The 25,854-nt window shown below is 52.7% G+C and overlaps 9 protein-coding genes across 9 annotated transcripts; 4 read left to right on the forward strand and 5 right to left on the reverse strand.

Moving 5' to 3' along the window:
- Positions 1-3,646: 3,646 nt before the first annotated feature.
- PFLUO_LOCUS1158 (uncharacterized protein) lies at positions 3,647-4,687 on the forward strand (the record flags this gene model as incomplete). The annotated part of the gene is made up of 3 exons (XM_073778170.1): positions 3,647-4,068; positions 4,123-4,245; positions 4,300-4,687. The coding sequence occupies 3 exons, from the start codon at positions 3,647-3,649 to the stop codon at positions 4,685-4,687; spliced, it is 933 nt and encodes a 310-aa protein (XP_073635251.1).
- A 393-nt stretch (positions 4,688-5,080) lies between these two features.
- Positions 5,081-6,344, reverse strand: PFLUO_LOCUS1159 (acyl-CoA thioesterase; the record flags this gene model as incomplete). Its single annotated transcript, XM_073778171.1, has 4 exons — positions 5,081-5,128; positions 5,181-5,704; positions 5,750-6,179; positions 6,243-6,344. 4 exons carry the CDS (start codon positions 6,342-6,344, stop codon positions 5,081-5,083), a joined length of 1,104 nt encoding a protein of 367 aa, XP_073635252.1.
- Positions 6,345-8,381: 2,037 nt separating this feature from the next.
- PFLUO_LOCUS1160 (uncharacterized protein) lies at positions 8,382-10,810 on the reverse strand (the record flags this gene model as incomplete). Its single annotated transcript, XM_073778172.1, has 2 exons — positions 8,382-9,465; positions 9,519-10,810. The coding sequence occupies 2 exons, from the start codon at positions 10,808-10,810 to the stop codon at positions 8,382-8,384; spliced, it is 2,376 nt and encodes a 791-aa protein (XP_073635253.1).
- Positions 10,811-14,111: 3,301 nt separating this feature from the next.
- On the reverse strand, positions 14,112-15,630 carry PFLUO_LOCUS1161 (3-hydroxy-3-methylglutaryl coenzyme A synthase; the record flags this gene model as incomplete). Its single annotated transcript, XM_073778173.1, has 3 exons — positions 14,112-14,249; positions 14,304-15,355; positions 15,405-15,630. 3 exons carry the CDS (start codon positions 15,628-15,630, stop codon positions 14,112-14,114), a joined length of 1,416 nt encoding a protein of 471 aa, XP_073635254.1.
- A 1,079-nt stretch (positions 15,631-16,709) lies between these two features.
- On the reverse strand, positions 16,710-17,221 carry PFLUO_LOCUS1162 (uncharacterized protein; the record flags this gene model as incomplete). The annotated part of the gene is made up of 2 exons (XM_073778174.1): positions 16,710-16,943; positions 17,000-17,221. The coding sequence occupies 2 exons, from the start codon at positions 17,219-17,221 to the stop codon at positions 16,710-16,712; spliced, it is 456 nt and encodes a 151-aa protein (XP_073635255.1).
- A 568-nt stretch (positions 17,222-17,789) lies between these two features.
- Positions 17,790-18,848, forward strand: PFLUO_LOCUS1163 (uncharacterized protein; the record flags this gene model as incomplete). The annotated part of the gene is made up of 1 exon (XM_073778175.1): positions 17,790-18,848. The coding sequence occupies one exon, from the start codon at positions 17,790-17,792 to the stop codon at positions 18,846-18,848; it is 1,059 nt and encodes a 352-aa protein (XP_073635256.1).
- A 585-nt stretch (positions 18,849-19,433) lies between these two features.
- On the forward strand, positions 19,434-21,740 carry PFLUO_LOCUS1164 (uncharacterized protein; the record flags this gene model as incomplete). Its single annotated transcript, XM_073778176.1, has 4 exons — positions 19,434-20,000; positions 20,063-20,995; positions 21,049-21,487; positions 21,541-21,740. The coding sequence occupies 4 exons, from the start codon at positions 19,434-19,436 to the stop codon at positions 21,738-21,740; spliced, it is 2,139 nt and encodes a 712-aa protein (XP_073635257.1).
- Positions 21,741-22,328: 588 nt separating this feature from the next.
- Positions 22,329-22,959, reverse strand: PFLUO_LOCUS1165 (uncharacterized protein; the record flags this gene model as incomplete). Its single annotated transcript, XM_073778177.1, has 4 exons — positions 22,329-22,521; positions 22,622-22,689; positions 22,745-22,879; positions 22,942-22,959. The coding sequence occupies 4 exons, from the start codon at positions 22,957-22,959 to the stop codon at positions 22,329-22,331; spliced, it is 414 nt and encodes a 137-aa protein (XP_073635258.1).
- A 516-nt stretch (positions 22,960-23,475) lies between these two features.
- Positions 23,476-24,643, forward strand: PFLUO_LOCUS1166 (type II membrane protein; the record flags this gene model as incomplete). The annotated part of the gene is made up of 3 exons (XM_073778179.1): positions 23,476-23,731; positions 23,844-24,387; positions 24,448-24,643. The coding sequence occupies 3 exons, from the start codon at positions 23,476-23,478 to the stop codon at positions 24,641-24,643; spliced, it is 996 nt and encodes a 331-aa protein (XP_073635259.1).
- Between the last annotated feature and the right edge of the window lie 1,211 nt (positions 24,644-25,854).

The following is a 25,854-nucleotide window of genomic DNA, read 5'->3' on the forward strand; positions in this document are numbered from 1 at the left end:
TCGGATCTTCCTTGAGGTCAACCAAGGCCCTCTCCCTTATTACACTAAATGTTTGGACAACCTTCTTCATTTTCTTTTTTCCCCTGATGCTTCAAAGTTAGTGAGGGTTGCTCTGGCCTTTTTTGACGCAAGCCAACAAGCAATCGCTCCTCATGGCGGGCATGTGGTTCGGACTAGGGTTTGCAGTGGTGAGGTCCTGTAAGCCGTCAACCATTCCCCAATTTAGCAAGCGAACGAACATGTTTCCTCATAAAAACTGCTTTTCATATAGTTGGCACCGGAGTCTGGTCTGCTGTCACCGCTCCATTTAGAGGCCAGGAGGGGGGTGTCACAGCTTTCAAACATGTAGCAATCTCTTCTGTGCGCACACTCTTTGACAACCTTTCTGTAGAGCAGATCCAGTGAGTTTTATTCTGTCTTTAAGCAATTTTGTTTCGGTTTAAGATGCAAATAGTGACCAGTCTATCTGCAGACATGTCCTTCCAGCCGGCTCTGTCCTAAAAACTTACGAAGACCACATGCAACAACACAAGGGCATACCCAAGATTCTGAAACTTCCAGATGGCACCCAAGCTTTCTGGTTAGGTAACCCAGAGGCTGATAAACTCATCATATATCTCCCCGGCGGTGGCTACTGCATCCCCGCTATACCAAACCACTTCAGCCACGTCGAGGCCCTCTCCACTGACCTCAAGAATCACGGCAAAGACATAGGCGTGCTCTTCCTCATCTATGATCTGGCCCCAGGTGCTCAATGGCCCCGCCAATTAGAGCAGGCAGTTGCCCTTCTACGATATGCCATTGAGACCTTGGGGAAACGACCATCCGATATCGTACTCCAAGGCGATTCTTCGGGCGCCCATCTTGCTCTGGCGGTTTTGTCGCGTCTGGCTCATCCTAGACTTGAAGATAGCGTGCCGGAATTGTCTCTCGGTGAAAATCTCGCTGGCGCGATGCTGCTGTCACCCTGGGTAGACTTTCGGACTCATTATGAGAGCTACAAAAAGAATGCAGCTCGAGATGTCATATCGTCAATATCCCTTGGCCTCTGGGCGCAAGCAGTGATGGGTGATTTTACACCAGACGAGTATAGTCACCCTATGCAGGTGCCGGCGGGCTGGTGGCGGGATCTTCCTGTTGCGAGAACCTTTGTTGGAGTGGGAGGTGACGAAGTGCTTTTGGATTCAGTCGTAGCTTTTGCAACTAAGATCAAGATACAGTCACCCTCGATTATCTTTCAAGTGTTTACTAACCTTTTGCCATAATAATAGGCTGAACATTCCGATGTGAGTATTAGCCTGGTTCCTCGAGAGTTCCACGTCGAGCCGATCACGGACTTTCTCTGGAAACTTCCACCTGGGGCGCAATTCCAGGCAATGGCGTCGTGGTTAAATCAAACATTTGCTTGATAAAGCAGACTAGAAGTGTTAGGATAGCACTCAGGGTTGCGACAATAGTGTCCGCGAGATGAATGGCAATCTTGATGTTCAATGTTGAGGGACATTAAAGATTAATACTTTGCTCATTAGTTCACATTGTACTACTTCTCTTCAGCCTCAGTGGTTGTTGTATACTTGAATCGGCTCAAATATAGTAGTATCTGCAAAGAAAGCAAGGGTAATGAGCTCGTACTATCCACTCTCATATGAAGACTTTTACTCAAATTGTATTTTAGGAAACCAAACCAGCGAATTGACTGCCCAGTATCACAAAACCGGAAGCAATTCTTCTAATTCTCCCATATGGTCATAACAGTTATTCGATTCTCGCAGCCAAGTTGAATGCACGCAGGTACTTTTTATGGTTCAGTGGCGATCGGGGAAAACAAAGTATCCTTCACAGTTAGCTTGTTCTAAGACTCAAGCAGTGCGGTATAGTGTTTCAAATCTGGCCTACAGAGATCCCGCTGCACGAATACTGGGTGGCAAAATGATAATGTGCTGTAGCCTCCTGTCAGTGATCGACCATGCCAGACATCATAGTTTGCCCTCGGGTTCCAGCGCAGACGGTCACAGCGTGGGGGGAGAAAGTATGCCGACAAAACGCGCAAATGGGAGGATAATGATACGAATCGACAAATCAAATGGCATGGATTCCACAATTCAAAAACAAGCCCCTCCCTGTCCATAATAATAATCACACCCTGAGAGAGGGTTGCGGCAAGCGCGCTTTGCGCGAAACAGGGGAGGCGGTTACAGCGGGAACCCGAGATGGGGGATGTGGAGTAGTTAGGCTCCAGCTGATTCTGGGCCTGGTGATCGACAGATTAGCTCTGACGTTTTCCCCCTTGCGAACATTTGATCATTCTACATAGGATTATGTAGGCTAGACAGGGGGTTGCAGAATGTTATTTTTTTTGTACGACGCCCACAGTTCGTAAGTTCAAGACTATGTAGATGAGTCCTCAACTGGCCAACAATAACGCTGCGCCGACACCATCAAAGTCAATCCTAGCAGTCGAATCGAAGATCGGGCCCCCGCGGAAGTCAGGAAACTGGGTCCCGTTCGTAGCAGCAACGAATGATACGTCAGGCCCGCAATGTGCCTAGTGTTGGTGACGGTGTGATATTCAACCAGGACTAGATCCGGGTTTAAGCCAGTCGTATCCAGTATGACAGTCGTCGGCTGTCCAGCCAGGGGCTGAACTTCAGCTGGCAATTATCTGCATGACTCAGATCAAACTTGTCAGATTTTGGTTCCTTTTTGTTTGTTTTTTTTTTTTTTTTTTCGCCTCACGCGGTGCCAATCAGCTTCCCCAGAAAAGAAATTCACCGCGAGTACCCAAACACAAAAAGGTCTCGAGGCTTGTTTCCCGAATTGCAACTCGGCGCAATCCTAGTTAGAAGTTCACGAGAGGGGCGAAGGGGGATCGCGCACGGACAGACTCTACGCGAGCTTGACGATTGATGAAGCTAAAATTCCGATGTGCCTAGATCGTCATGTCTAGCGACTATGGCAGTCCGCCGAACCAGGCTTGCTGACTCCAAGCGCGGCTAGATTGGTATTTTCCTTTTGCCATCAATCTCCACTCCTCCAACCATATCGTCCGAGACACACAGTGGATCACACACATAGTCTGGACTCGGCCTGTTCTCTGAAGTCACAGACCATCATGTGGGCCTCTAGCGTTTGTGGTGTTTTGCCCACAAGAGGCGAACGGCGGCGTTGCTTTGCGGGGAATCCCTGAGCGTATCACAGCAGTGCTGCAGGCACGGCCAGGTTCAGGAATGTGTAATGCAACCGCCATGCCTTCGAGCTATCCATTTTCTGACTAGAGCTAACGTAATTTGGCCCGCCTACCGTCTGGTGATCATCTATATCCTTTGGTTTGTAGCCTGGGTGTGGACCGCCTCCGTTCGGGTGGCCCGTCTTGAAACAAAGATATTTATGTCGCTGGTTCCAGGAGTGTTTTCCGTGGCAGATCAGACATTTTCATATTCCAGGATCCGACAACTGTCGTGAGTTATTTTAAGATTAACTTTTGAAGGAACTGCATGGAGGAAACATGGCAGCCTTTTCGCTCACGGCGATCCCTATCCTTGTTCTTGTCCTCGTGGTACGATATCACGCGGCACTAATCGAGTGGCTTTCGACAAGACAAAATGCCCCCAAAAATGAAAGGCCTAACAGCCCATCGTCGGATCTCATGCGCATGGCGCCATACCCAGCACAGCCCATCAAAGGCCGCGCGCGGTACAGAGTCATGATGGACATCCGCAAGCTCGACGCCCAGAATTGGCTTACCATTGACAAGAACTATATGGACGAGCACCGTGTACGCGGTCGACTGCTCTTTGAAAAGAAGAAGCAGGTACTCCAATGTCTGCCTGAATCCTTGGAGGCTTGCCAAGAAACGCTGGAGGAAGTTGCACACTTTCTATGCGAACGGTTCGCGAATAGTTTTGAGAAATTCAGACATAGAAATGATAGCTGGATCCAGAATCATTTGACGGGCGAGAAATTTACACTCGATGGACAAGATCCCCAGAATGCACTGGAGATCGCAGTCCGGCTCACTATGGAAGATCTCAGTATTCTTATGACAAACGAAGACGGCGAATATTACCTGTACGTGCTGGAAAAGGCCGTTCTATCGCCCAATACAAACTAACAAACATACAGAGCAGCCAGTGCGACTCTCTTCCCCGTAGGCTGGACAGTGGAAGAACGTATTGGATGGACGATTTCCCGTCTTCACAACCCAGTACCATTGTGGCATCAACAAGCCGCCAACTCCGTGAGCAAGTAAGTTAGCCCAACATCAAGTCTTACCCTAATTAGCTCTAACCTTTCACCCAGATTCCTCGCCCGTCTAACCCCATCGTCCCCAATGGAACGCTCCAACTATTTCATCGAGGTCAAACGGCGTGACGAGAACTTGTCCGATGTTCTCTACCGGCCCAGCGTGCTTTGCGAAAAAGAATTAAGCGACCCATCGCCGTCGGAGATTCTCATTCGTCGCGAAAGGCAAACCTTCCGCCGCCTGCCGCGGACGGGGGCTCTTGTCTTCGGAGTGAAGACTTATCTCACTGCACTGGACGAGCTTCCGATACAGGAGCTGCAGAATCTGGCCAAGGAGATGAAGAGCTGGCCGGAATATGTGAGTGAATATAAGGGGCGAGATGTTTGGGGAGCGAAGGTGCTTCAGTATTGTGAAAAAAATGGACTGTACAACCAGGGGGGATGAAAAAGAAAAGAAGATGGAGCTTTGAAGATTCGAATAAATGGCTGGGTGGCAATCTGCTTTTATATTCTTGCATTCGCTAAGGGGATATCAAAATGGGTTGGGCGGCTTTCTGATTTCGCGTGCAAATGCTCAAGATTGATTTTTTTGGTTATGTTGTCCATTAATCCGCGAAGACGGGTAAGAATGGCTAGAGAAATGTGAGGCAACGTTTTTTCTGAGGGGAAAGAATACAATAAGATGGCAGTTGGGAGCTCGAAATATAGGAAACTCAGGCCTTATTACACAAGAAACGGTCTGTCCAGTAAATCAAATAGTTCACGTCTATATTCAAAACAAAAAAAAGGAGGAAAGACAAGAATATGTCAGGAATTAAGGGTATAAGAAAGGGGGCATCTATATCTTCGACAACGGCGGCTTTTCCTGCTTTAACCGCACTACGCCCTATAATCAAATGTCAGTTTTCAAATTCACAAACTACAGAACAAGAACATACCTCTTGTGTGCAGGTCGCAATCAACAGCCCATCCTTGGACCAAATCTTCTGAAGCGCCAGACCGCGCCCTTCCCCGGCCCACGGGCTTTCCATCTCGGTCAACATCCACTCATCGGCCCGGAAGGCCCAGGGGTTGTGGAAATAGATTGAATGATCAAGGCTGACCATCATGCCAACTGCCTTATGATCCTTCTCTTTGTGTCCGTTTGTAGCCTTATTGAGAGCTCCCTCGAGACGCCGACGTAGCTCAGAGGTTTCTTCCTCCTTCAATTCCTTCAACGCGCGGGTAATATCCTCGTCGTCGAGATCAGAGGGATTCTTCAATGCCTTGAGAAGTTTCTCAAGTTCCGCAGGGGACGAGAATCGGGGGATGTCGTGCACTCGGGAGATGGTGCCGATGAAGTAGCTGTCGGTGATATAGGCCAGCGCCGACAGGTGGGCTTGATAGCCGCCCTCGTCGGAGATATGACCGCGGGCTCGGATGAATCGTCGCACTTTCTTATCTTCGGGATTGGGGGAATTGCCTGTAGATTGTGAGCTTGACTTCTCAAAAAATAAGAACAACATACGGTTGAGGATGCCCGCCTTTCTCGACTCAAAGGGTCCACCGCCCGCATTGCTCAATGCCCTGAGAGTGCCCGGCTCCGCCTCCTCGGGGAGCGCAACATCCGGAATTGGAACCGCATGCTCAACAGTCTTATCGCCGCCACTGCCGACGCGACTGAAACTCAGCGTTGTCGTGAAAATGGGCCTGCCCCGCTGACGTGCCTGCACGGTGCGAGTGCCAAAGCTGCGGCCATCGCGCACTCGCTCGACATGATATAGAATCGGGATCTCGGAATCGCCGGCCAGAACGAAGTAGCAGTGCATGCTGTGGACGGCAAAGTCGGCCGGGACGGTGCGCATTGCGGCCGCAAGGGACTGGGCGATGGCGGCGCCGCCGTAGATGCCGCGGGCACCGGGCGGATGCCATAGTGGGCGCGTGTTCGTGAAAACATCCTGCTCAGACAAAAACACGCGTCAGTCAAAAGTTCAATCCGGGCCGTTGGGACAAGGTCGTACCGGGCCGAGGTCCACCACAGGCGTCAGATCGAGCACATTCTCGATGATCGCCTTGGAGTGATCCGGTGGTTGAGGATCAAAGATTGTTACGCGCTTAGCCATGGTCGCGGATAGTATGATAGGAGGAAGAGATAGTTTGAGAGAGTGTGTGTGTGTGTGAGGGTGAGGGTATTGTTGCAATTATGGAGCCGGACGCCGGCGATTTCCAGGCCTTGGTAATTAAAGTGGACCGTGACTGAGCCTCGGCTCTTGCCGTTTCGGGACGAGATATTTACTGGATCAAATGTTGTATACTAATAGTTGTACACACCCTATGAAAGGCACAACACGTACGTCAGTCTGGTCAGGAATTTCTCATCCCAATCCCAGTCACAGGCGTCGTAGGATATCCTAGGAGGTCGCTGCCCTTGCCCACATCCGTGCTTAGGGGAAGATCTAATCGGTAGGGATTTCGAATCAGATTAGGCTCTGGCGCGGATCCCGAAGCTCGTCCCTGTAAGAGCTGGAACAGCTGTCAGCGCTGCATTCCATGTCCGCTAAGCAGAAATTTAATTTACTTTTGTGAAGTTCTACGGGGCACCTAAGCTCCTTGCCGAAGGCGTGTTCAACTAGGTTAGTCGCTGTCTAGATAAATAACGAAAAGATTGAGAGACGACGATAAGTCTATCTATCTGTAAATATAAAAGGATGGATACTGGCAAGAACAAGGAGGAAGAGAAGAAGCCGATGTTGTTGTTGCTGTTATCGTAGGTGAGACATTGGGACTAGATCTGTATAAGAAGCCTAGCAGAGAGTGAAGATGGTTCAATTTCTAGTTTAAATATACGCAAGTAAAGATCGCCAAATGATGCCCCCGGCGCCTGTTCTTATTCATGCTCAACAGGCAATGTGAATCTCCAACAATAGCCACTACAACAGCCGCCCCGTTCTGATCATCCTACAGGACCCACTACCGATCGCGATTAAGGGTGATCCGAAGTTGTTTCACCGGACAGATTCTTGGTGATGAGGTGCAGATCAAAACTATCGGGGACTTGGAATCTAACTCGGCGAAGGCTTAGTCGAGTCCGCACTAAGATAAACCACAAAGCGCCGGGGCTCACTCACTGAATTTGATTGCCATGTTCGTTGGTGACTTCGCCGCCGGCAGAGTAGACCAGCGATCGTAGCCTGTAAATGGAGCAAATTAGCGGGCGATTCGCAAACTAGTAATAAGAAAGGTGGCAGACCGATCTTTGTCTGACTCGGTGATACCGTCTTGAAGGGTGATCTGTCGTTCTCTTTCATCAGTCCGGAAATCCAATCAGTGGGTTGTTGAGGTTAATGCTAACGGTGTGGAGAGGCATGCTGGATGGAAGCGGTGTAGACAAGACAGGGTCAAGACCTTAGTTAACTGCACAATACTTTTTGTTCTATTCAGTTCAAAGGAAACTATGCGCTGCGGCACTACTCCGGTCATGATGATATCATGGTGACAATCTATAGCACACGTTGAAAAGAATCTATACAGGGGCATATTTAGCGAGCCCTAGAGCAACTCCAACTGGCCTTTGACAATGTGAAATGTTCTGAGGGTTACAGGTTTGTTCAAATATATGCAAGGTGCTTCTACATTTTGCGGCCCGCTCTATGTCATGGTGTTATCATCTCTAGTGGCCAATAATAGAAGTAAAAGCGCCGATTGTAACGACTCGGTTACAAAATTAGCCCAAATATCAGAACTATAATTCAATTGCAATGCCATGTCGTCTGTGAGAGTAGCCGCATGATCTTGCAGAAAGTTTCTATCCTCCCTGTTACTGCCAACGACCAACAACCAGGGCGTATTGTACCCCAAGTGAGTGCCTTCTCGCTCTTGTATATTCTACTAGAGTTAGTTTTCGCTTGCCTTTGAAAGTCATCCATGTCCATCTCTCGGGATCAACCAGAGCTATTAAACAGCGTATGTGTCCTGAAGAATATGTACAAAGAAGAAACCAATAAATTATGCACAATAAACAGTTGTCCGGAAAATGGTATCGGCAATGCAATATTTGCAGCGAATCAAAAGGGGCGTAAGAGTAATGGAGACTCGTTGACAAAGACGTCGTCAATGGTTGTAAACCAACCGTATTACGAATTATGTGCGCAGCACATACTTCAAATAATGCTCGCGATGGTCATGCGTGAATGAGCCGAACTCGACCGCTGATCTGATGTATCCGACGGTGCTCGCTCGGGGCCAAGCATGGCCGGCTCCTGTGGCTGGCCCATGGTGACATCGCGAGGCTCAGAAGGTCCACGTGCCTGTTGCTCCGTGAGAAGATACTGGACAGTTTTCTCGATCCATTCCCAGCCCTCCCACTCCATGTCTTGCGGCCGAGAAGTATGATCGAGAACTCCAGCGTTTGAGAGCACTGGAGAAATAGCCTCCAGCTGAGAACCAGTCTCACTGCCCTGCCAGACCCAGCTACCATCGCTGCTGCCCTGCATGTCGCCGGAAGCATATGCCAACATCTCCTCGTCGTGTTCTAGGTCACTACTGCTGTCGCCGCGCTGCAGACGTTCCAAGAGAGTGTGCAGGAAGAAAGAAAGGTACTGGCCGCAGGACACATTCACGGAGCGAGCACCGCCGATAGCGGCGCTGGCTTGAATGCATGCCAGAGCGCCTGCGTATTCCTGTCGGAAGAGGAGGAAAAGCATACAGCGCCAAACGTGTGTGCACAAAAGAGTTCCTGCGCACGACGCGAGGAGAGACCGCCAGTCATCGCCTTCCGACTGGTTCCGCATGCAGCGCGATAGAAGTTGGGCTGTGTCGAGAGATGTGGAGACGCAGTAATCCATTGCGGACGAGCGTGCGGCGAAAGAGCTGAAGGGGGAGATGTTGTGGCGGTGGAGAATAAGGCGAGCGTTCTGGAGGTAGATGACGGGTGCGAGAGATCGAGGATCGAGGTATTCGTCGTTCCTCGGGTGGAATTGAGGGGGAAAGGTTACAAGACAGGTGTTAAAATGCCGCTCAAACGTCTCGAGTGTCGCCGGGCTGATTGTAGGTAATCGTAGGGTTCGTGTAAGCTGGCCGATGGAACGGACGACGTGGATGGTTGCCAATAGTGCTGTAGTCCGTTGACTTTCGAGAATACCGGCGTCCTCTGTCATGAACTGCTCGTCCACGGGGCATGGCAGATCAGTGTCGCAGTCCTGGTCGTTGATCAAGACCGGCTTCCCCAGTTCAAGAGCCAGTAACCTAGAGAGAGTATCAGCACACTGGTCTGACTGTTAATGAAAGCCAGTACAAACCTGTCCCAGGTATACAACCCCCACCACAAGCGTTTCCGCATCTCCCCCTCGAGGGGCGGCCAGGGCCCCGAATTAATGTGCACTCCAATTTCCTGGGCGACTCGCACCGCCGTCCCAATCCACACCCAACTGGCCGACTTCGAGTTGATTTCGTAAAGGAAAATGCTGACCAAGAGCGCGGCGCGGGCCCGATCGAGGTTGAAATTGTCTTGCCAGATGTCAATGATCCCTGTCGAGATGCGCACATACTCCTTGCCCTCTTCTTCCCGCTTCGGTTCAAGCGTGTGGACTACACCACAGCCAAACACACCGAACAAGATCGCAGCCCATTCGCGCGAGATACCCACCAATGAGCCCGACTCATAGACTTTCTCGTAGTCCTTCGTAAATGACGGCCAATGCAGTACCGGGAGCACCGAGTGAACGCAGGCAAAGTATTGCGCCAGGAGCCGATCCGCAACGTTCTTCGAGGGAAGTTGAGGTGTATCGCCGGTTAATAACGACTTGGCACCTTCTTGTCGGTATAGCGTAGGAACCTTCAAGATACCACGACCGTACCGGCGCAAATTAGACCGTACTTCTGACAAATCTTGGGTGATTGGCGCGTCCGACGGGCGCGCAGGGCGGTAATCAATTTCTGGTAGTTTGAGCAGAGGCTGGCCGCCGGCCTCGTCGACCTCCATCTGATCTGGACGCAGCATTCCAGACCTGAGTTGATGCAGTTGATGCTTGGTATTTTGGAGCTGTCTCTCTAGATCCTGCACCTGCTTGATAGAAGACATGCGGCGGTTTGTCTCCTTGGTAAACTGACATCGGACCTTGCGGTTGGTACATTCCGTGCAGCTCGCGGATTCCGAGGCGTCGCATTTCACCTTGCGCTCGCGACAGGCATCACAGCTGGGATCCTTGCGGCGCTGTCGATAGGCTCTCTTCTGCTGCAATTGGCTCGCGGTCTGCTGGTGGCCGACGGGGCTGGTTTGATAGAGGCCCGGGCCGCCTGGGACAGAGCCTAGCGGAGGGGCGTCAGGCAGGCCGCCACTTTCTGCGGGAGAACCCGAAGCAGAGTCATAGAAGCGCGCGTATGGTGATGAGACTGGCGCCGGCTGGGCCGTCAGCGGCTGGTGCGGTACAGGTTGCAACAAATGGGCCATGCGCATCCCGCTGTCGGGCCTGCTTGGCGGAGCGGAGAGTAGCGCAGCGGGAGCCGGCAAGGCACCCGATGTCACCGACTGCACCGGGGGCAGGTCATAGGGGCTCGGATTGTGGCCGTGACGAAAAGGAGAAGGCTGCATAGTGATGGAAAGACAGAATCCCAAAGGAATCTTACAACCAAAAAAAAAACGGCCCCCCTGGACAACGAAAAAAGAAGGTAGCTGTCACCGTCCGGGGGTGTTAGATGTTGCGCCCCGACCTGCAGTAGTAGTAGGGAGGAGGAATTCCCAAGGAACGTTGATCATGAAGCACGGCTGGAATCAAAGATTGCTGGTTACCGGAGAATTCCAACGCCATCCGATCGCTGGAGCTTCCCTTCACCAACTGCGGGGAGACCGAAGCTCCAATGAAGCCATAGTAGTGCCGGGGAGGAGCTCGACAGGAAGATTATTGGTTGGACAGTCAAAACCCCTACTCGGGCGGAGGGCAACCCAGGCGCAAGGTTATCTATCGCGCTGCAAGTGCCGAGGTTAGAGAAGGGTAAAATAGAGTGAAGATCAAGGCGTTCAGGAATCTTGTGAAGAAAAGTCGGGACGGCCGGAGGGGGCAAGGGGAAAGAACGGGGAATGGATCCTCTTCTTTCTCTCTTTTCTTGTCCAAGAACAGAAGGTCAAATTAGCTAAATGGAATAATTTGTTTGGGTCAACCGGCGGAGGAGGAACCCAGATCGACAGGCCACAAAAGAGAGGAATTACGATCACCGGACGTGGACTCCATCCAACCCAGTTCATGGTCCGAACTGTACGACATTCACTAAGATCGCGCGGAGAACGCGGGACTAGGTTGGGTTTAGGAACCATCAGCCGAAGTCAATTATCATCCTCATCTGAAATTGACCCTGGCAAGTCGCAACGAAGGATCTCGCCCGAGGATGATCGGGGAGGACTTGTGCGCGGCCGTGAGAGAGGAGTCCATGATCAGACCCTCTCTTTCCGCAGTCCAATAGTTACGCGTGTACCGGGATCGGCGGTGGCACTGTCGATGGATACCGGAAGCAGTTCGGGGTTCATTGCGTTTATTGCACGGTCATCCACTGGCGGCAGCTGGAGTGCGCGCCCGATGTCCACCGGCCCACCGGCGGGAGCCGGTATGAATTTGGAGAACCTTGTTGGCGGCTCAAGATAACAAGGAAAAACAGAGAAAGGGAAAAAAAAAAGGTGCGTGTACCCCCCTTCCTTAGCGCACAGTCGGCAGAGTTAGCGGGGCCCACTTCGCCCGATGACAAGTGTGCGCCAGGTGGTGACAAGAAAGAGAGCCGGATCGTCCAGTTGAGGTTGGTGCGCGCGACGATCCCGGACTGGGAGTGGATGCGTAAAGCACACGCCAGTCAGGGTGAGAGACTCGACTCACTGGCTGCTAGAAACCCGAAGGCTGAACGAAATCAGTTCGAATTTGATGATCTGAAGGGCACAACAGGGTTGACACCCCGACACGAGCCTAACTATCCCTAGGTCCTGTCTAGTGAAGCCAAGTATGTATGAAGATCTCGGCCGCCGCCGTGCCGTGTATGGTCCCATTTCCTGTTCCAATTCCTGCACTAAAGCCCTGATGATCGACTCGGAAAGTGTGCACCGGACCACATGGAGACCCAGCCCGGATATTGACCCGGACGGTGGGACCCGGCTGGCAAATACAACCGTGGAATTTCATGGTGGATGTACAAAGTGAGTTCACTGCCGAGCTTAGTCCCAACTCGCCTATCAGGGGGCCGGCCCCCTTCCTGGCCGAGCTCAGGGCAAACTCACTGCGTCCCAACTGCCCCGAAGACTTTGTTCCGCCCGCCGTTAGTTCCAACGTTCTGCAGGTCGAGCAGCCCTAACTGCTTGCTTCCGGGGCAATAGTATGGAACACCGTACCGGTACAGGGTCTGGCACCAATAGTCGCCCGGAGAATATCTCCAGTCATTAAACTAGGTGCACACCGTCACAGTACCACTCCTCTGGCGCCTGGTGTCCCGCCGTCCAAGCTCAAAATGCCAGGTTGGGCTAGTTCTCCGGTCACCTCGCGTAAGGAACTGTAGATCCTGCAAGGACCTCTCCCGTGCCCGTCGGCTCGAATGATAGAAGACTAAACACCTATCGCGGCAGTAGTGTGGGTCACGGCCACGAAATGTCGCCATCACCGCCCCTTACTTCTCGACCCTAAACAACGTTGTTCCTAGTCTCCCCCGCACCGTCGGGATGGAGCCCAATTTCATATTCGATGCTGTCCCGCAAACTACTGGGAACTATTGTCCCTCCAGACTGGCCAGACCGACACTCTATTACACACTGGCGCGATGATCCTGTCATTTCCTTATCTCGCACGGTGCACAATTCAATATTATCATGGAGTCGGCAATAAACTTAGCCCCAACGCCGCCAGAACCCTCTCTGTCCTGTGCCGCGCCGCGCCGCTAGCTGCACGGAGCTGACCCTGGAATCTTGCCCCTCGGTTCCTGCCGGGGGGGGGGAGGTATTATCCAGACTCCATAAGGGTGCAACTGTGGCTTTTTTCTCGCCCGCGCACGCGCATGTGGTCAGGGTGCATTGACCTGCAGCCTCGCAGGAATGGGGAACACGAGTTTGCTCCGTACGGCGATTATAGGACATATCGTCGACCAGACTAAGTTGTCTCCGGTAAAACCGCCGTGAAGCCAATCCCAATCCGCTACCCCCGCGTCAGTAACCTAAAAAATGACAGGGCTACACCTTGTTCATTTAATAGTGCCCCTCCCCAATCTCGCCCCCCACTTCCCATAATACTATCCATATGCCTCGGGGGCCGTCCACGTTCAGCTCAGAATTGGCCACGTAGAGAAAACAAAAAAGCCACATCTACGAATCGCTGCGGGCATACGTAGCCATTTCTCACTACGGTCATAAACACATTCGGGATAAGCAAATAAAGCACAATGACAAGCGACCGCCCCACAGCGGGCCATAGATCCGACCGAAGGGGTGAAACACGACAAAAAAAAAAAAAAAGAAAAAGCCAGCCGAGCAATTCCGATTTGCTCCTGCGTGCCTAAATCTGAGACTTCCGTCCCGAGCGCCGACCTTCGTCTGCCCTAAATCTGACATCGCACGAAACAGAGTCTGTAGTGTTTCGGTTTTAGGCGGTTGGCTGATGACAGTGACGTGTAGATCGCGACAGGGAATACAGTCCAGTTGGGTGGTCGGATGTGTTACCGAGTGGGGGTTTAATCTATCTAGCGCTTTAGTTGCTGAGGCTAAATTGCTGCTTGGTGACGGAGTTTTCGAGTTTAGTCTACAGCATACATGGAGTGTAGGATGGTGTATTATGCCCATGTTCAATTGAGGTCTAGCAGAGCAAGTTTTTTTTTCATAGGGCAATGCGAACGCGGAATTGTTTTGGTGCCTCTCTGTTCTGGCGATCATTTTATCCTTTGACGGCATACTTCCGCCGAAACAACTCGTCAACTTGAACAAGATAGTACGTCCCCGGCACAAGCGTATCAATGTCGCCTACCGGAGTGTAGTCTTTCTGCTGGTACGCTTTCTCCCGAAGCTGGCACATCTATCATTTATCAGTTGTCTGGTCGTCGATATATATATATATACAAGAGCATACCTCATCATAAACCTCCGGTGAAACCCTCACTCGTGCAGCTAGACGGGTATGCAGATCAATGTTCTGCTTGATGGCCTGAACATCACCGGCAACCCGCAGGCTAAACAGGGTGCTTGCCAGACCACTCCCAAAACTAAACACGCCAATACGCTTGTCCAGAAGTTCGCCGCTTGGTGCATTGCTGAGAAGGCTGATCAGACCTGCCCATACGGCTGCAGTGTACATGTTCCCGCACATAGTCGGAACAGTCAAGCTGGGCTGCACACGCAGGGTGAATCTTTCCTTGCTCAATTCAATCAAGAGCTTCTCCAAGCTCTTATCTGCAAGAGAGGCCTCGTCAGTCAAACCCCGAAACATCGAAGGAATAGCCCCAGGTCCGAAGGTCGAGCTCTCAGGACCAGCCATGAAATCATTGTACAGAAGGCGCGCATATGCCTTGGCGACAAGCTTGCAGTTTGGTGCATGGAAGACAAAGTGGTCAAAGTCTTCTATCGAAGAAGCTGATGCATTCGAATCTCCATCCAAGGCCGCGGTCTTCCCCTTATACCGTCTGTAGCAAGCATCCAGTGCTTGCAGATAGCACCGAGAGGAATAATGCCCCTCGATACGTGGATATTCTGACTTGAAGTCGGCCTTGTAGAAGTCATATGTATGCTGCATATGAGACGCGCGCACAGGCTCCAGGATAAGCGGTGCATTTGGGCCCACCAACATAGCCACGCATCCCGCTCCGCCGGTAGGACGTGCAGCTGGTTGATTGTAGATGGCGATGTCGGACGCCACGACGATAGCATCTCGGCCGTCCCACGCAGAAGATTCGATCCAGTGCACGGCGTTGAAAAGAGCGCTGGTGCCCCCGTAGCAGGCGTTGAAGGTGTCGATGCCTTCGACGTCAGTGTTAGTGCCGAAGAGCTGCATCAGCACGGACTTGCAGGACTTGGCCTTGTCGAGCATCGACTCAGTGCCGACTTCGAGGCGGCCGATGGAATGCGGGTCGATGCAGTACTTTTGGAGGAGGGAGGAGACGGCCGTGAGAGCGAGAGAGTGGACATCTTACGCTGTGTTAGTGATGTGGATTTGAATGGAATGGATTACATGTACCCTCGCGGTCATCACAGAAGCTCATGTTGGTTTGACCTAATCCAATGGTATCTTTTCCTGTGCTGGCGCCGAGGAACTTTTCAAGGTCTGATTGGGCAACATACTGCAGTAGGTTAGCTTCGGAAGATGGTATCGTGAATGGAGTTGGAGTATAGCTGACTCGGTTGGGGAAGTAAATCTCCATGGCCTTGATACCGACGTTGAGCGGATGCGGGCGAGTCATCATGATTGCGAGAGATTCAGTAAGAGACCAGGTTTCTGAGTTTCAGGAAAAATACCAGAACTGTTGGCAATTGCCTGTCTCTTTATACTACACTCCTAGAGATTTCGCCTGTATTCCTGCTCAGCCCCAGGCCGTGGGCCAGGGACTTCGACTGCTCGCCTCCGGTCCAATGCGAGTTGTCATTGCCGTGTCAGATTCCCCAAAGAGAGTATTTCCTTTCATCCGGAAGACCGCTAATGGTGGGTGCCTGGGGCGGGTGTGGTAACATTCGTGGATGTACAGTGTAGAATGGAGTCCTGGCGTGGACATCCTTTACCCGAGATGGACTGAGAAACCAGCTCCGGAGTGCCAGGGCAGAATATGCAGATTCCACCGTGTCTATGGATTGGAGCTGACTCTGGATTAGCTAGACTATTCAGTTCCGACGGGGATAATCATGTACTTGGAGAGGTGTTCAACTGCACTTTGAATCGCCTTCCGTATACCTCCAGTCGCTCCTGCCTCAACAACATGATCTTGCCTTCTTATCCTCCCATCTTTGTTTACTTTCCTTTCTCTCTCTCTCTCTCTCTCCTCACGCTCGTCGTCTATCGTCCATCTTGTCATCTTCTTCATCCTTGCTGTTATCATCCTGCAACTGGTTACCTTGTCGCTCAACAAGATGACGGAGTCCGGTCCCAGCAAGCTCATCGTCGTCCTGGCCGTCATCGCAGCCGTGCTCGTCATATTATTCTTTTCTGTCCTGCTGTTGTCCCTCTGCGTTGACATCATGCAAGTCCCTTCTTCTCCAGGCGTATTATCACAGCGTTAATGTCCTGTTTGTCCAGAATCCCGCGAATCCTCGTCTGGATCGGAGTGAAGAAGCAGGAGACGACACGTTCTATCACCATCGTCTTGGATAATGGACCGGGGGCCGCTATTGAGGCCACGGATGACACCAAACTCTGAGGTGTCGATGAAGTCAGGAGGGAAGACCTTATAGATTAGTCGTGTGGCGGACGGAATTGTTTACGCGAAGACAGGGATGATGAATTGTTCTCTCTGGTATCGATTAGGTATTTTGACTTGCTGCGGCGCAATGATTAATTAGGTTGCATCCTCTTCTCCCACCGCTCCATGATCGAGTCGATAATCTTTTTCAGCCCCGCCATCTCCTCGTCGATCGTCAATCCCAGCCCGTTAGCATCGATACTACAGCCCACATACACGGGACGATTCATCCGTCGTGCAACAATCTTGGCAATGCGGGCCGTGTATTCAATGCTGGATGGAGAGGTGTAAATGGTGGTTGATATTGTTGATGTCGGGGAGGTTCGCTGCATGGGGTTAGCAATGCGGCCGACAATGCAAACCCGATCGAACAAGAACCTACATCTGGCATGGCATAGACAAAGCTGCCCATCGGCTTGGCAGAGGCCGTCGAATCGCCCGGCGTCGTCGTGGTCACAAAGACCATCGAGCACGTCTCCAGGAAGGTCAAGTGCAGATGCGCAGTGGTATGCAGTGATCTGGGCAGAGCAAACGAGGTCTCTAGCGGGATGACGTGGGGCGTGACCAGCTCCGTCTGGGGAAGAGAGGAGACTTCGGCTGTCATGGTGGTAGAGGAGTGGGTAGACACACGTTGGATACCAATCCGGGATTGACTAGATAATGATTGGTGATAGTCGCGGTGGTGTGAAGAAGAACAAGAAGATGGACGATGGGCCCCGCCACAGCAAACACGCGGATCCACAACTCAATTCGTTCACTTCTTCAATTCGCCCACTCTTGATGACTACCACACCACAACATCATTAGTCCTATCTATAGAACGGTGTGTACTACACTCAGCGGTCGGCGGGAGGATTTGGGGGGGAAATAATGGCATCCCACTCGGCTCATCCCCAGGCGGCGGACGAAGAACGCAGCTGGGCAGGCGATTTCGATCCTTTCTCGGATCCGGAAGAACGGAGGGTCTTGTTTGCTGCATTCGACTCGTTCAGGTGGGTGGAACTGAATAATGCCCACATCGGGAGAGATATATGTTCTCTCTTGATGGGTGTTGGATATAGCTTTCGTGGACCGCACTAACACCGTGCAGACAATATCGAAGGACCGCCCACTTCAACACCACCCATCGCCGCCGCAAGGCATTCTATGCTCTGCCCTCCGCCCACTGGCAGATGCTGGCGGAGCCACCATTCTCCGTGCTAGACAGCTTCAACCAAGTCGACGATGCCATCGACACGAACGCGGAGATCGCCGAAGCCATTCTCGCCGTCGGCCTTGAATCCTTTGGGCTCGACGCCGACCCGGATCCCAACGACCCATCCCGCAACTGGCACGGCACCGCCACAGCAACGGACGTGAACAAGGCGCACTCGACCATCCGCCAGTTCTATCGGGACTGGAGCGCCGAGGGCCAGCCTGAGCGGGACGTCTGCTATGGCCCCGTCTTGGACGATCTACGCACCGAGTTTGAGACACAACGTAACACTGACGAGCAGATCCGCGTGCTGGTACCGGGAGCTGGCCTGGGACGCCTTGTTTTTGATATCTGTATGGCAGGGTACGCCGCCGAAGGCAATGAGATCTCCTACCACCAGCTGCTGGCCAGCAGCTGGGTCTTGAATCATACGGAGGGACCGCAAAAACACCCTCTGTTCCCCTTTGCACTACAATTTTCGAATCTCCAATCTCGCGCGCAACAGTTACGGTGCATCGCCATCCCGGACATCCACCCGGGCACCGCCATGGCCCAAGCCACAGCGGCTAGTGCCACAGCCTTCCAGCCACCGGGGGCGATGAGCATGTCGGCAGCCGATTTCGTCGTGCTGTACACCCAGCCCACGAACCAGGCGGCATTCCACGCGGTCGCGACCGTGTTTTTCATCGACACGGCGCCCAATTTAATCCGCTACGTCGAAGCGATCCGGCATTGTTTACGGCCGGGCGGGCTTTGGATCAATGTCGGCCCGTTACTGTGGCATTTCGAGGATGGGCAGGAGCAACACCCCCGCAAAGCCGACGCACAGGTGGCCGAGGATGGCCCGGGCATCGGCGAGCCTGGCACAGTGGAGTTGACCGGGGAGGAAGTGCTGAGCCTTGTCGAGCGGATGGGCTTCCGGGTTGAGCAGCGGGCGGTGATGGAGCGGCCGCTGTGCGGCTACATCCAGGACCGGGAGAGCATGCTCCAGAATCTATATCGGCCAGAGCATTGGGTGGCGCGAAAATTGGAGTAGCGTGTATCTATTATTACATTACTTCCTCATAGCGACATGGGTTGGTTGGAAATCGGTAGTTGCTCCAACCGCGTGGGTTCCTGGCTTTGGGGCCGAAAAGTGGCCACAAAAAGAAACAGGGCGTACCGTGGGTCGCCTACCGGACCAGAGATCGACGTCCCCAAACAAAGAAAAGCAAGAAGGGAGGGAAGGAAGAATGAATGAATGGATGGAGGGATAGACTCTGCCGCTGTCTGGAGGTAGCCGGGGTAGATGCGGGCGAATAGGAACTACTAGGGGCCGAGGGAGAAGGAATTCCAACCCCGCGAGAGACGGTGAGAACTCGAAACTACTATGAACAAACCATCCATGATCCAAGTATAGCTTGCAAGTGGACTCTCGCCCAACGGAGCCAGAGTTGATCCCTACGTTCCCCTGATCCGAATCCGACTGAGCCTCGTATCTCAGCCTCTCGCTCGCTTTCCATCAGCCTCTTGGCCCCCTCCTGGTTCTCTTTTCCCATCCTTTCCTCCCGTCATTTCTCATTTCCCTCCCCCCCCCCCTCTCCTTCTCTCTCTTTCCTTCTTCTTGCCACCTATGGACTCCATGAGTCGACTCAAAGCCTTCGGTTTCCGTCGCGACAAAAAGAATAATAGCATCCCTACCTCGTCCTCTCCCACCCCTCCGCCAGCCAACCTCCTGGTCAACTCCACCTCCAACGGGACCGCTTCTCCTCCCCCTTCGGGCGACAACGCCTCCTCAACCCATAGCCTGCCCATGAACAATAGCCAGTTGGGCCGCCCACCCAGTTATCCCGTCGGCCGTCCTACATCTCCTATGGTGCCCGGTCAGCAGCAGCTCGGCCACCATCCGCCCCCAATCAACACCAATCTTCAATACGGCCAACCGCCGGTGCAACAACAAATGAATCCCCCGCCCGCCTACGGGATGCAACACGCACCCCACGGCATCCCGCAGAACATGTCTCAGTCGGGGTATGCTGGGCGCACCAACACTGACCCCGATGGCGGTCGCGGTAAGTCTCAGTTGATTGTGGGAATTGACTTTGGCACCACGTTCTCCGGTGTCGCGTTCGCCTTTGCGACCAACAATGAGGCCAGGGAAGATATCATTACCGAGTGGCCGGGCGCTGGAACACACACCAAACAAAAAGTATCCCGATAACTCCCCCGCCAATTGATTATCTTATCATCCAAAACTGACTCCCTTGCCAGATCCCAACAGTCCTCTACTATGACCAGTACCAAAAAGTTGTCGGTTGGGGTCCGGATATCGCCGATGCCCTCGCTCCCACCGGATACCCCAAACCCGGCGTGCAAAAGGTCGAGTGGTTCAAGCTCCAGCTCATGCTGTCTGGGAATACCTATATCGACCCCATCAACTTGCCCCCGTTGCCGCCAGGAAAATCCGAGATCGACGTGGCGGCCGACTACCTCTTCAAGCTGCGCCAGGCCATGCGCGCTCAGCTGCAGAAGACGCTGGGCGAGGTGTTCACCCGTGAGGAGCGCAACATCCGCTACTATCTGACCGTGCCTGCGATCTGGAACGATGCCGGCAAGGCTGCCACGCGCGCCGCCGCCATCCAGGCCGGTTTCTTGCGTGACGAAAACGACAACCGACTGACGCTCGTGTCGGAACCCGAGGCCGCGGCGCTCTTCTGTGCCAAGACCGGACTGCTGAACCTGAAGATCGGCGATGCCATCCTGATTGTCGACTGCGGTGGTGGTACGGTGGATCTGATCGCGTACGAGGTCGAGGAAGAGCAGCCGTTCAGCGTCATGGAGTGCACAGCCGGATCTGGTGATTCGTGCGGTTCGACCGCGCTGAACCGGAATTTCAGCAACATCCTGCGTGCTAAGATCCGCAAGATGAAGCTTCCGGACGGCTCGAGGACGGCGGGTAAGGTCTACGCCAAGTGTATCATGGACTTTGAGAACCGCATCAAGGCCGACTTCCGCAACAACGGACAGAAATGGGCGGTGGATGTGGGTATCGAGGCTGATTTCCCGGAAGCGGGCATCGAGGAGGGCTACATGACCTTCACCAATGAGGAGATTCTTCAGTGCTTCGAGCCGGTCGTCAACCGGATTCTGGAGTTGGTGCGCAATCAGATCATCGCCATTCAAGCGCAGAACCGTTCGCTTCAGGTAAGATACTTTTTAACAATTGTTTGGTTGTTCCGAGCTGACTGTATTCGCAGAATGTCTTGGTTGTGGGTGGTTTCGGTGCGTCCGAATACCTCTTCCAGCAGATTCGACTCCACGTTCCTCCGCAGTACCAGACCAAGGTGGTGCGCCCCATGGACTCGGTGGCAGCTATTGTCAAGGGCGCCGTAACGGCCGGTATCACCGAGCGAGTCATCACCCACCGTGTGGCGCGTCGGCACTACCTGATGGCCACGCTGCAGCCCTTCAAGGAGGGATACCACCCGGAGCAGTACCGGGTACCCAGTCTGGATGGCCGCGACCGGTGCAAGTACACGCGGCAGATCTTCGTGCAGAAGGGCGAGCGTGTCAAGATCGGCGAGCCCGTCAAGGTCAGCTTCTTCCGCCAGGTCGCCCCCGGCGCTACCCTCATGTACGAGGATGTCCTGTACGCGTGCGACGAGGATGTGTGTCCCGAATATACCAAGGATCCCCGTAAGTCATTGTCCTACCGTTGATTATTATGTATCTTTACTCACTCCTTCCAGGCATCAAGGAAGTCGTCACGCTCACGTCGGACCTCTCGCGCAAGAACCTCGAAACGGACTTCGAGCGCATGGACACCCCGCAGGGTATCTTCTACCGCGTCTACTTCGACATCTACCTTACTCTGGATGGAAGTGAATTCAGTGCCGAGCTGGTGTGCCAGAACGAAATCATGGGCCGCTGCCGGGCCAAGTTCAGGTAATCTACTACCGACCCCTACATACAAAATTGGAGACGGACAGAGAGAAAAAGAAAAATTTTGAGATGTACGTACATACTTGGTTGGCTTGGCTTGGCTTGGATGGAAGAGGAGGATAGTTGGATAGTTGGATGGATGGAAGGATGTATGTGATACACGGCGGACCCATGGGGATCTCTGCTTACCTGAACAGCACTGCACTGGAGAATGGGCGTTGTTTGATTGATGATTGCTATCGAGTCCTTTGGATGCCCTTTACCCCTTGCACTTTACCCTTTGCACTTTGCGCCCGCACTTTTCCTCTGAAATACATGCTCGTCTTTTTTTTCTCTATCTTCTTGTGGTGGATAGTTTTTCGTGATCTTCTCTTTCTTCTACTTCTCTTAGATACCTCTGATCCTTCTTTACTTTCAATGATACCGATGAGCCAACTTGTTGCATTGTAGTTGACGTAGATGCATGTTCCCGTAGATCTACATCTCCCAAACCCTGATTGTTTGATATGAAGTCATGATTCAATTGAGAGATAATTCATGGACTACCTTGTGTTTCTTAAACAGAAAAGAAAGAAAGAGAGGAAGAGAAGGAAGATCAAGTCTCCAGATTAATACTCCTCCCAAAGCGCGCATACAGCGCCACCTTGAGCGACTGCAACTCCTCGCGCAACTCGCCCAGCGAATCCTCCAGCTTCGACACGTCACCATCAATGAGCTCCGAGGAGGAGGCGAGCATTGCCTGCGCGTCCGGGAGGGGCAGTTGGAAGAAAGAGTCGCCGATTTTGTAGCTAGCGATTGAATGAGTATCAGGTGTATGCATTATACCACCCAGTCAGGCGTTTTTCCTGACTGGAACGGAACGAAGGGAATATTAGAAGAAATACTTACGGGACGAGGTCATCCTCATCGGCTAGTTCGAGTTCCATGGAGACTTCTTCGAGGTCTTCTTTGTCTTTCTGCACGGATCTTGTTAGTGCCATTCAATACTAAAGAACGAGGGGCATGGCATACTTGTTTCCCCTTCAGTTGGTCTTCCAGCACTGTCTCCCGTTGGTGCAGGCGGCTGAACCGGTTGATCTTCTCCTGATCCTCGCGGCGCACCTCGTTGTCCTCTGACCCGCCCGCGCCTTCTTCGTCTTTTGAGAGCTAGTGGAGTGTTAATGGATGTGGTCAATTCGCTAGGCTACGTGGAATTGGGTGGAACTTACCATGCGTGGCTGGACCATCGTGGCTGTTGGGAGTAAGTGTTGTCGCTGCGATCAATCGTTCAATGTGGAAGTGGCAGATGTTGCGGTGGTCCGTGCGCGGTGGGTGTGTGTGAACAAGAGAATCATGCGCGATCAGGATTGAGAAGGGAGTCCATAGTAAGAGTTGGAGAAATCGACTGAATGAAATAGGGATAGAGATCGGGATAGGGTATTCTCGCTGTGCTCTTTCCAGGCGTATGTTTTCGGTGCCTAGTTGTCTAGATCAAGTGACATCATATCAGCTGAGTGTCTCCTGTGACAATTGACAGTAAGGCAGACACTACTACGACTCAACAACATCCATTGCTCTCGACACTACACCCCATCCACCGTCTACATATCCAACACTACCTCCCCTCCACCCTCCAGTTTCGTTCATCCACGACAGGTATCCGAGCACGTGCTCGCCCTCCACCCTCGCACCCCGGTCGGCGCTGCAGTTCCGGCTCCGTCGATCCTCCTGTCCTCTCCCTCACCACCACCACCATCACCACGATGCGAATACAATCCACCGCCTCGCTAGCGCTATCACTGCTGCTACCACTAGCAGCAGCATCCGGCTTCGACTGCGAGCACATCAAAGCCGATGGCTACAAGTACGACCTCAGCGCCCTGGGCGGCGTGCACGAGCTGTACCATGTCGACAGGACCGCTGACACTGTCACCAACACCACCTACGTGCTCAATATCTGCAATATCCTGAAAGGAGCCGCTACTCGCGGGAAGCTGAAGTGCGGAACTTCTAAGAATAGTGCGACCACCTCCCATCGTTCTTCCCCTTAGGCCTAGGCCCTGGGGGAAGAAGGAAAAAAAAAATGAAAAAAGACACATGCTAACCGCTTCTCCCGTTCCCTCCTCTCCAGTCTGCGGATTCGTCGAGCAATACTCCGAAGCCGACCAAAGCTTCAACCCATACACTTTCCCCATCGTCGGCCTCGATCCCCTCGGCCACGGCTCCAAGGACCCGGAGATCACGCGCCTGAAGAAGATCGATCCCGACCGCGAGGGGCTGCTCGTCAAGCTGACTGGTGGTGAATATCGCGGGGATGACAACAAGGGCAAGAAGAAGAATGCCGGCGCTGTGATTGAGTTCCTGTGTGATCCGGACCGTTCTGGGCTCGAGGGCTTGGTCGATGAGGATGACAAGAAGAAGCGGAGAGCTGCTGCTGTCGTCATCGCCGACGACGAGGACGACAGCTCCCGGGACCAGAGCTTGTCGTTTAAGAGCTTTGGCAAGGCTGATGATGATTCCTACGTGCTGAAGCTGGACTGGCGCACGAGGTATGCTTGTGATGAGTACAAGGGAGGCGATGGCAAGGGGGATGATGGTGGCGATGATGATGATGACGATGATAGAAAGGATGCGTCGGGGAGTCATTGGGGGTTCTTTACATGGATGATTATCATGTGAGTGACTGACTTCGCACCTCTTCTCTGTTCACTTTCTAATTGTGTTTTCCATCACAGTCTCTTCCTCGGCACGGCCACCTACCTCGTCTTCGGCTCCTGGCTAAACTACAGCCGCTACGGCGCCCGCGGCTGGGATCTGCTCCCGCACGGCGACACCATCCGCGACATCCCATACATCTTCCAAGACTGGCTGCGCCGCGTGGTCAATACCCTCCAGGGAACGGGGTCGCGGGGCGGCTATAGTGCTGTCTGAGTTCAGTATGCGGATTCTGGTGTTTATCTGTTTGGTCTGTGTGTATGTGTGTATCTCTTCTATCGCGATATATAAACCTTTTTGTCCAGGAAAGAGGGTGGTTTGCTTCGACCGGCCGGACTTCTCTTGTGTTTTAGCTTGGCCATCTATATAGGCTACCTACTTATACATGGAGATCGGTGCATGGTTCATTTGTGCTGTGAGCAAATTAGGTATAGTATTCTATGGCGCCGATGCTGAGCGGGGGGTTTGGGTGGAGGAGGAAGATACAGCGAGCTCTCTGTATGTACTACCATTTACCGGAACACAGCGGGATGCTTCTGCTTCTTGATTGTGAGAAATGTACCCGTTCCAGTGCCAGGCTGTATTGGATCCATATTGTTGTCCTCCGAATATCACATTATGAATCCCCGTAGCACTGCTAGGGACGGACATGTGTCATATTGGAGTAACTAGTGAGTAAAGGGCTGAGAGATCAACGTCAATTATGGAAAGTCCACGGGCCAGACATCTGTGGGAGATTGGTATTTCCCCCTGTAGCAACCATAGCTACCTCTTTGCTGGTAGATATCTCGAGCACCAGTGATTTGAGAATCTATGATTGATTCCATTTCGATAATCATAGCCAATGCTCGCACTCGCCCAGTACTGTACTGAACCCTGCAAGAGTAGACCATACTAAAATACTTCAGGTGCACGGAAATACGAGGACAACGGAGCTGGACACCGAAGTCGGTTGGTTACGGACTGACCCCAGATCCGGACTTATACTCCGCCTGTGCTGCACCGCACCACTACACCCGCGGAAGAATTCAACAAGTAACATGGCTGGGGTTCAATGCGTCACTGATCATAATCACACCCCATCGTCTCCCCACACGCAAATAATAACTCAAGACGCGCAAACGCAGTCATGACACGCAAGGCATAATGATAATGGTAACTCGAGTCGGGGCTGGGTGGATCCGATCGGTTCAGATCGAAAGCCGATCACCACCCTCCCTCGAGCTATACAACACAACAAAACCACGCAAACGCAAGAATCATTATCCACCGACGTCAAAGCACATACAAGACAAGCCAATGCACACTCTGTCTGAAGCAACACCCCCCCGAAACCTCTCAATATCCCCGCGAAACGACAGGGCACAGAGCTGCCGAGATGGCGTCATCCAGACTAAAATGAGAACCGGCGTCGTCACGCCAGGGGT

Source organism: Penicillium psychrofluorescens (assembly GCF_964197705.1).
Source record: "Penicillium psychrofluorescens genome assembly, chromosome: 1".
Classification (NCBI taxonomy): Eukaryota; Fungi; Ascomycota; class Eurotiomycetes; order Eurotiales; family Aspergillaceae; genus Penicillium; species Penicillium psychrofluorescens.